Below are 9,970 nucleotides of genomic sequence, written 5' to 3' on the forward strand. Positions count from 1 at the left end.
ATGGAAAGTTGGTAGTTCAAACTCGGGAGACTAGCGATATTCCAAGCTTAATAGAACAAACTCAACTAGTTGCCCTCCTCTCAAATTTCAGGCCACGGACCACCATAAATGTAGTCTTAGAGGGATCAAACTCTATTATGGCAGAGTTAGAACACCTCTCCTAGTTTTCTCTTTGGAAAGCCAATATTATCCAACAAAGTGAAGATGTTCCTTAAAGATAAACCCATTCCTGCCGTATCCAATTATTGTATGCAACTATTCCAAAACTAGCTACATTTGAACCTATTTATTGTACATTTTTTAAACTATTAATCTGCAATGTATTAATGGGTTCTATTCTTGATAAAATTCGGGCAGGGACAAAAGCAAAATGATATAGTTGCGCACATCTATTCATTGCTCATACCTCACGACTCTTTGGTGCAAGTGGCGGCGGAATGATATCACATTGAGATTGTTAACATACAGCAATAAGTTATTAACAACCAAACTTCAAATGCATTGGGTCAGGTTTGAATTTAGTAAACTCAGACCCAACCCAAAAAATATAACGAGTCCAATTTTAGAACCCAACCCGGCCTTATGGGTCCTCCAAAATGGATCGGGTCGGGTCTAAGCAGGGCGGATCAGGTTGGGTCATGGGTCAATCCTGCCCATTTGCAGCCTTAGATCTATGCCACCCATAATCTACATAGGATCTTTGATCATTCGAATGACCAGACTCCAAATCTTGTAGGATCTCTATGCGTAACTAAAATAATAATGCCCCATGATATAAAACTTTAATTTGCACGATATCCGTGCAAGGAGTAGCTTCACCCTTTGACGTGGTTGCCCTCTAGTCCTTTTGACCACAAGGCCACCACATTGCCACCCACCTATAAAGAGATGGCTGATATTCTTATTGAAGAGTGTACCATGGTCCGACGTCACATTTTATATATGATTTTCTTGTTTTGGCTAAAGATCACTGAGAACATCATATAGTTTTCAGCCGCATTTCCTTGACTAGCTAAATTAAGTCATCAGGTATAATGATCACAACATTTAGCTCCAAAGACTGATAGGTTGATTCACCTTCTTTGATTTTCTAATCAGTTGGGATGACCACAATCTGTGTAATAGCATCCTGTGGTTTGGGGGCTCAAATCTTTTACAATGAAATCAAGCTTTTTCCCTTGTTTTGTTATTATCTTCAGAGTTACCCTACTACGTGCTGCCAATGACTTCACTGCAGTTGTCGCTCGGCATGAAAACATCTCATGCAGGTTGTGCCTACATTTCTCCAGATAATACAGAAATTGCATAACCACTTTCTCAAGAAGATCTACTCATAAATGAGTCAACATTCTTCAATTAGCATTCATCATTTCCTCAACCGTATCATAGTAGCTACACTGTGTTCTATTAGATGTGCCACAAAACTTTTTTGCCATGGAGTTGCTTTTGTGCACCATCTAAGGTGCCGAGCATACCAGAAAATTTATTGGCACAAGTTAGATGACAAAGAATAGCTATCTACACGGCCGCGTCATCGACGTTCGAGTTGCTAAAAAGATGGTGATCGAATGAAGAATATATAGTAGCATAGATCCAGATGCCATGACATTAAAGGACTTTCACCACCATCATACCATTATTTAAAAGAGATGGATAAGGATAGAGGTGTGTAGCCTAGGCTATAATAGTAGAGATTTAAGAAAGCTAATGGTAAACTAAGATAAGATAAATATGCATTGACCTAAATTATCAAAAAGTTCTGACAATATATAATTTCACTTATTTATAATATATAATAATAACTGCATACTCTGATTGTTATTATCTACATCTGGCATCCATTTCTGACAATTCTGATAACCAACGCCATTTATCCTTTCATTAATCCATGTTTGTCAGCATAATTGTTCTGCACCAATTGTCAAACTAATAATTACATTTTATCAATCTTGGCATATCCAAGATGTTTGCATTGGTCATCTCTATTTATTCGGCATATAATATAATCTCCAGCAATTAGAGATATCTTGGAGGCTAATTGGTCGCTTCGGTCTTTTTCTTCTATCGCTTATCTGGACGGATGCATACATCTTAGCATAAAGCTCTACGTTTCTATTTGATTCTCCTATAAAATTGCTGATGGTCGTTGGAGGTTAATATGAGGTGCGAAAAGCTATGATTTTTCTTTTTGTCTCTCCATCAGAGAAAATTGATACATCTTGGCTGCCGGATCAGGGACACACGTAGATGTGTTATTTTTCTATGTTATTTTTGCATGTCACTCTAACATTACCTAGGGAGAGTGCCATTTTGAGTCATATGTTTCACTTGAGTATTTTGTTTGAAAATTGGGGATTCTCCCCCGTTGTGACTTGGATTGGAGAAGATTTATTTTTCAATCATTAGTGGTTTACGATTGACACGATGGTGTGCTTTGATGGAGAAGATCTCGCACCGATTCACGAGCTCTCTTCAAATGCGAATTAAAGAGGGTAACCTCACAATCAGCTATCACATCAAGCCCATATGGCAAGACTGCACGTCACCGAATTCACGCTAAATTATGCGCGTGTTATTAACTTATTATCGGTTGGATGGATTCGGTGGAGTGCTTCCCCCTCTGAGCCACGTCATCCAGCCCACTGCCTAATTGAGGTCGGGCTGGCAGAAACCAGTGGTCGAGATCTTTTATTAAAGAAACGAACGGCAGATCTAGATATTCCGCATATGTTTTTATGAGGACTCTTCCCTGAATACTCTCGTTCCCCTGCTTAACCCCAATTTAATACTTCACTCGGTCACTCCTCCCTCACTCTCGCCGGAGACGCCAACCGGTCCCGATGGAGAGCTTCCGCCACCAGCGGTCCCCCGGCTCCGAGCGGTTTCTCGGCCTCTTCACCCCGCCCGACTCCAACGGCTCCGCTGGCGTCGAGCTCCATGAGGACGAGGTCTTCTGGACCGCCTCCGACCACCCCGACCCGGCCCGCACCCCCCGCGCCGCGAACCCTAACCCTAATCCTAGCCACGGCCTCCTCTCCTCCTCCTCCTCTAGAGCCGCCCTCCGCCGCCCGCTGGACCGGAGCTTCGGCATCCTTGCTGCCCTGCCGGAGGAGGACAAGAATCCGTCCCTGGCGACCGGGGGCCCGCCGTTCCTCCAGCGGACACCGTCGCTCTCCTCCTCCTCCTCCGCCTCCTCTTCGTCCGCCGCCCGGATGATCCCGGCGATCCCCAAGCCCAAGACTGAGTACTCTCTCTCCGTTCCGGCCGGGAAGATCCGCCACCAGTCGGCGCCGGTCAATGTCCCGGTGGTCCCCCGAAGGCTGAGGAAGGCCGTCGACGAGCTCGAGGGAGGCGGAGGCAACGAGGACGGGGACGACGATGAGTTGCTTCCGCCTCACGAGATCGTAGCCAGGAGGGGTTCGCCGACGACGACCTTCTCGGTGCTTGAAGGGGCCGGGAGGACGCTCAAGGGGAGGGATCTGCGCCAGGTTCGCAATGCTGTGTGGAGGAAAACTGGTTTTCTTGATTGATACTTGGAACTGTTTTCTTGTGTTGATGATATTTTGGGTCTTCTGGATTTGGATGGGATTTATGATTTTGGAAAGAAAAAAGAATAGAGGAGAATTTTTTGGTTGTTCAATGGAAATAAATGGGTGTTGCCTTTCTTAGTTAGCATTTTATTCTCTAACTCCGTATTATAATTAAGCTTTTTTTGGAAAAAAATATGGGTTGTTTGACGAAAAATTTTGGAGTTTTAGTAGACCAACAAAAACAATTCTGTAGATTAGATGGTGGTAGATTTAAATCTCAAGTTGTTTTGCGAGTAAGAAGCTTGTACAGTTCTTTTCGAATTCCTGCTTCTTTTGTGAAAAATGCTATGGTTGAGGTAAGTGAACGAAATGTTTCTGCAGATTGATAACTAGAGTGATTCATTTATGCAACACCTGTCTCATAGAGTTTGGTGATACAAATTTAGGTGAATGGATTTGATTTGGATTGGGGTTAAAAACCAATCATATTTCATACTTGTTTTTGTTACTTTATATTATTGTTTTAAGCTGAGTTTACCACTTGTATGACTAAATTCATGAACAGACTCAGTTTATAGACCAGTTCTTGGTTTGATTCTTTCCGCTAGACTCTTATATAAGTGTGTAAGCTACTCTCATAGCTACAGAATCTTGTATCACTTCCAACTTTTAATCTGTACTGCTTATTCAAAGTGGATGTGATCCACAGAATACTTGGAAATCTGCAAAAGATAGTCAAAGAACTAACTTTTTTTTCGATGTTTTCTGAACCTCTTAATCAAACCTTGAATATTTGCACCCAGCGCTTAGATATGGTTACTGATTTGGCACCTGGAGAAGGATTTATGTTATGCGAAGAAATAATAGATATCGGAAGGAAACGGCATGTAGTCATCTATGTTCATCAGATACGTACCAGAGTCCATGTAACACAAAAGCATATTACTGGACCAAATTAGATCCTTGAGATATGTCAAGTAATATGGGTGGATAATTTAGCTTTAAATTCTCTGGTATATTAGCATCAGAAATTTCATCTGTGCCAAGTCTGCAATGCTTTATGAAAACAGGTTTTCTTGATTGATACCTAGAACTTGGTTATCTATGAAATTTTGGATCCTTTGATTGTGGATGAGATGTATATTTTTGAAAGGAAATGAGAAAAGATAATGCTTGGTTTTTGAATGGAAGTAAATGTGTGATTGTCCTTCACTTTCTGTCCGCATTTTGTTTGCTTCGTATTGATATTTGTTTTGATTAGGTGTTTTTTGGCATCATTTGATTTTTTTTTAATAGACTTTTTGTTTGTTTGCTGGGAAACTTTGGAAATTATGATTAGGACCAACAACAACTATTCTGCAAATCAGATTGTAGTAGATTTGAATCTTTAGTTCTCATTTTGCAAGTAAAGCTTGTTGAACTGTTTCCAAACTTCCAAGTTTTATGAAATCAGACCATGGTTGAGGTGGATGAACAAAAGTGTCTCCATGAGTTGGTAATTTAAATGCTCCATTTGTGCAAGTTCTGACCTGTAATAACATTTGAAAATAATTCAAGAGAGTGATGTGATCTGGATAGGGCTTAGAGACCAATTTTATTTCATTCATTTCTTACTTTCCTTTTTGTTTTTTAAACTCAGTTTACCACTAGCATGACTTCATGCATGAAGTGGCTTAGTTCTAAGACAAAGTTTTGGTTCCTTCTACATAGGTTCTTTATATGACATGAAGGCTAGCTTCTTAGCTATATAATTTTGAATTCGTCCCCACTCCATGATATGTAGTCCTTATCCAAAGCGAATATGATTTATAAAGAACATCAGTAAAGTGTAAAAGAGTTGAATAACATTACTGTATGCTATGTTGCCTGAACTCTATAATTTAGACTTAAGTATTTGCACGCAGCACTTAGACGTCATTATTGATTTGACATTTGGCAATAAATCTTTATGAAGTATTCTTAGATGCTAAAACGTGTGCATAATTGGACAGCCACTTGAGTACCACACACATACCAAGTCTGCGTATCATAGATGCAGGTTAGAGGTTAGAGGACCAACTTAGCTCCTTGATATTAAGTAATAAGAGTTTACACTTAATCATGAAAATAGAAGATAAGTTACCCCTTAATGGTAGAATTTTTCATTTTGGAAACCTTAACATACTCTAGCCTCTCTCAGTCGGTAGGAAACTAGGAATCCTTTTCTGGTTCTAGAATGCAGTGATATGGTCTGTTCACCCTTTCTGATATGGTTTCTTGAAATTAAAAATCTAATATTTTGATCCAAGATGTAGTGTGATTAGTTGGCGGTTTAACTACTACTTTTTATTGCAAGATGAAGAGCAAACCGAAGGGAATAATTAGCAAGGTGCCTTGTTGTATCTAACATCTAATGTTGATGTATCTTCAACCAATAGACAATTAGAAGCTAGGAAAATTGGATCACTGAACTTCTGTTTATGTGAAAATTAAGAAGAGTAGAAATCATAGGTTTTATTAATCTGAGATTCTTGGCATTTCTGTTCTAAATATATTTGGAAAGAAAACCTAAAGTAATTATTTTCAGTGATTCATGAATATGGTGATTCTTAGATACTTGTTATGACTCTATTTGAGATCTTTATTGCTTCTTCTAAACTGAAACTCAACAAACTATCCTCATCCCATCAAGTATAAATGTTGGATTTATGGATCATGTAGTGCCATTTTTTGTTCGAGGTCAGGTTCTACAGTGTGCAAAGGGTTACTAAATATTAATTTATCACTTCCTTGATTATCTCGTCTAACCTCCAACCAGGATTTGAGCCGTTCCACTCTCCCCTTTTCACTATCATCAAGATTGCATTTGATGAATGTTGTCAAGAGTTGAACTGCTCATTCTAGACAAAGTTATTGAATGCTCAAGGTGTGTTGAGGTGCCTAGATCTCCCCAAGACTAGTTGTGAAGTGCAAAGCAAATTGCATGTCCTGGTGAAATAAGGTGAAATACACATGCACGCGCCCATGCATATACATATAATGAATTCATCATGTTAATATATTTGTTAATAAAATTGCACAATCAAGCCAAACATGCATAAAGACACATAAAAACACCTAGATAACTTGAACTACACTCATAAACAGTCTCACAAATGTATGCATAATCATCACAGTGAAGAGTGCATGCGCATAACACATCTGCAGTCAGGCATTCATATGCAACACATAAAAATCATGAAAGCATGCATCTTTTATGGCATGCCTAAGGTATATTGTTTTAATGCTTTGATGAAGTTGCCCTCTCTTGAGGCTAGGGATGCCATTAACTAGATTCAAAGATACCTATCAAATTGAATATAGTAAAAGATAGTAAAGTACGAGGATTCTCCAAGAAAAGATAAAATAATGCAGAAAAGTGTAGAACCTTACTTGAGGTTTATTTTGTATATATATATATGTATATAATACTGATTCAATTTTTCGTATTTGTCAGAAGTCCAATAAGGTTGCAAAGGTGCATTACTGATTGGGAGGCAGATTAGTATGACCAACTAGAGCTAGATAGTATTTTACCTGTCGAAGGTTCAAAACCATAAACCCATGTTATAGAAGTTGACTTTGTCAAAATATTAGTTAGGGCTGGTATTGGTACAAACTGGTTGTGCTGTATCACACCAAATTGTGTTTTAGGCCATTCTTGTTGTGGAATCCTGAACATGATTGTGCCTTGTAAGATCATGCCAGACATGCATAACATCTGGATCACAATACTCATGCTGGTGCTCCTTCATTTCTTGATGTGGGACAAGGTAAAAACCCTTTGGTTTTATGTCTTCTTTTGGAGCATTGTTAATTGATAACTATGTTAGCTTCCTACCTTGGAAGTCATGTGCAGGAAGACACCAATTCTTTTCATTGACAAATAAATTGTTGTACAGTAACTTGTTCAGATCATATGATTGTGGGTCAAAAGAGTTAGAGGGACCCGACTTCTCAGGTACTATTACAAGTGTTGTCTCCTTAAGCTTTCTTCACCTTGAGCATCGTGCTTGGTGTTTTTGTTCCTATTTTGTGCTATTCAGTATCCAGTATTCTGTTGTAAAGTTGATATTATCTCACTAATTTGAAGCTAGGACTGATATCTACTGCCTGTTTGCTTCAAATAACATCCAATTACACCACCAATTACAATGCCCTACACATGCCTCATAAATCAATTGGATCAATCATGGTTCTTGTATGCAAGTCATTTTCCTGCATCAGAACAAAATTGGAGCCATTCATGTTGTTTATTAGCACTTTGTTTGAAAGTAAGAATGCTACACATATTGCTGGGTGTTTTCATAGTGTCGTCTTAACTACATGTTGAGCTTTAATGTGATAACATTAGGTGTAGTTAAAAATTCTAAATACCAGAAATGTTACTGAACCACGCCACCAATCCTCTTGAATACTGAGTGCCACTAAGCTGAAGCATTGAATCTACCCTAAGGATCTGGCTGTAGAATATACATAAACAAGGAGATTAAACATTGAATATCCTTATTCTTCTTCTACATGCCACAAAGTGGGCATTGAGTGGATCATATGTTTTGAGATATGCGAAACTTCATGGTACTTTTTAGCTTATGTTTTTAAATACTTTCATACATCACAGAAGTCCAGTAGTATAAACACTATAATATTTCATGAAGAATCTTTGCAAGAAAACCTTGTGACAGATGTGAGCCTGGAGCAGTGTTCTGGTAACTTTGCTCATTCATCATTGATACACCATTATTCTTAGCCTCTTACCGGGGTTGACACATTCAGCCTCTTTTGCTCGTCCTTGAATGTCAAGCACAATAAATTACTGAATCTCTATTTGGAGATTTTTTTTTGGGTCAAAATTTTTGTTCTTGATATAGCATTTTCTTGGCAAGGATCATGAAGCCATTTCATGTATCAAAATTCTAATGAACTCGACGTGGCAAAATCAATCTTTGAGCTAATTGGCATTCCCAAAAGAAGTGCAGTTCATACTCCTGCACTTCTTTGAGGTTTAACTGCAAACTACCCGTGGGTTCATAATATCTATATTTAGATTCTTGGTCCTAATGCTTTATGCTTGGTGGCTGAAATTTTCCATTTAGGGTGGCATGTCTGCTTTGCAATCTTCTCAAAAACTTATCTCGCAGCCGCTTCTTTAACATTATTTATTTATTTATTTATCTATTTATGCTATGAGAACACCTTCCCTCAACTTATGCTGTCACAACCACTGCGAGCTGCATGCATATGCAGCATTGAGCAGATATTGACATCAAATGCTCTGCATGAGGGTATGCAGCGCAATATGCACATGCAGCCTCCTACATGACTAGATATTGATGTATATAATCACATTTTCTTCAGCATGGAGGTCAGTTTAGTCATCAACCATCAAGCATGAATGTTATTTTAGTCATGCATCATGACTAGCCCAGTGGGCAGGGGAGGATGAGTTGGAGTTTATCAAGATAATGCTTCCAAAAGTTTTCTAAATTGAGTTTGTTTTTTTTTTTTTTTTCTTTTGGAGGGACAATGCATAAGCGCCATGCCAAAACTAAGGTCTGTATTTTATTACACCATTAAAGTCATCAAATAAAAGCTTTGAAAACTCAACAGGAAGCCTACTGTTCACTGAAAGCTGGATATTTCCTTCTATTGCGGCTGCAGCCATCCAGTCTGCTGAGCGATTCCCTTTCTCGATAGGTATGAGTGGTGTGAAATACAAAGAGAATTCTTTTCCATGGCTCAAGTCTTGAATCAATGGTTCGGGGATTCTGTTGCTAAATGTGAATTGAGTTGTTTGATGTGTTAGTTCTAAGTACATAAACCTAGCTCATTCTTTTTTAGGCTAATTTCCGGTCACATGAAAGAGATATCTCAGTGTCGTGAGCCACGTTGGTGTATGTATGGGTCATAATTTGTGTTGATGTGTTATAACATATTAATTGCACATTATTCTTAATGTTCAGTGTCTTGAGCTGTTGTTATATATATGCAATCAATTATTCATATGTTATATTTGCAATCATGTCAATTATATGCCTGTAAAATTTTTTATGGAAATTAAATTTTCTTTTTTTAACAATATATTATGTCCAAACTATATTCATCCTGTGTTGGGGGTTGGATTCCATCTCAAAATCCCTAAACATGATTAACTCGAGTAAAACTTTACTCAAAGCATGTGGACCTGGAATGGGGATTGGGGAAGATAGGGAGGTAGCGAGTTTATTGGTATTTCAACAACCCTAGCCTTCCATACTTCAGCCAATTTTTAGCAGTTGATGTAATGGCAATTCTGTCCAAATAACAGTAACAGCAATATCAAAAAATCATTTTCCTAACTTATCCATGAACATCATCATGGCAGAAGAACCTCCCCACTTACCCATATATCCAAACACTCAAATTTCCTATTTCACAAAATG

At 38.5% G+C, this 9,970-nt stretch overlaps 1 protein-coding gene across 1 annotated transcript; it reads left to right on the forward strand.

The window, feature by feature from the left end:
• Window positions 1-2,781: 2,781 nt before the first annotated feature.
• Window positions 2,782-9,553, forward strand: LOC103718881. The gene has a single exon (XM_008807881.4). The coding sequence runs from the start codon at window positions 2,841-2,843 to the stop codon at window positions 3,528-3,530; it is 690 nt and encodes a 229-aa protein (XP_008806103.2). The 5' UTR covers window positions 2,782-2,840; the 3' UTR covers window positions 3,531-9,553.
• Window positions 9,554-9,970: the final 417 nt, after the last annotated feature.

Source organism: Phoenix dactylifera, unplaced genomic scaffold (assembly GCF_009389715.1).
Source record: "Phoenix dactylifera cultivar Barhee BC4 unplaced genomic scaffold, palm_55x_up_171113_PBpolish2nd_filt_p 000112F, whole genome shotgun sequence".
Taxonomy (NCBI): domain Eukaryota; kingdom Viridiplantae; phylum Streptophyta; class Magnoliopsida; order Arecales; family Arecaceae; genus Phoenix; species Phoenix dactylifera.

Excerpts from the sequence above, each read along its gene's own strand:
- LOC103718881 (XM_008807881.4), top strand. The coding sequence starts at position 2,841 with ATGGAGAGCTTCCGCCACCAGCGGTCCCCCGGCTCCGAGCGGTTTCTC.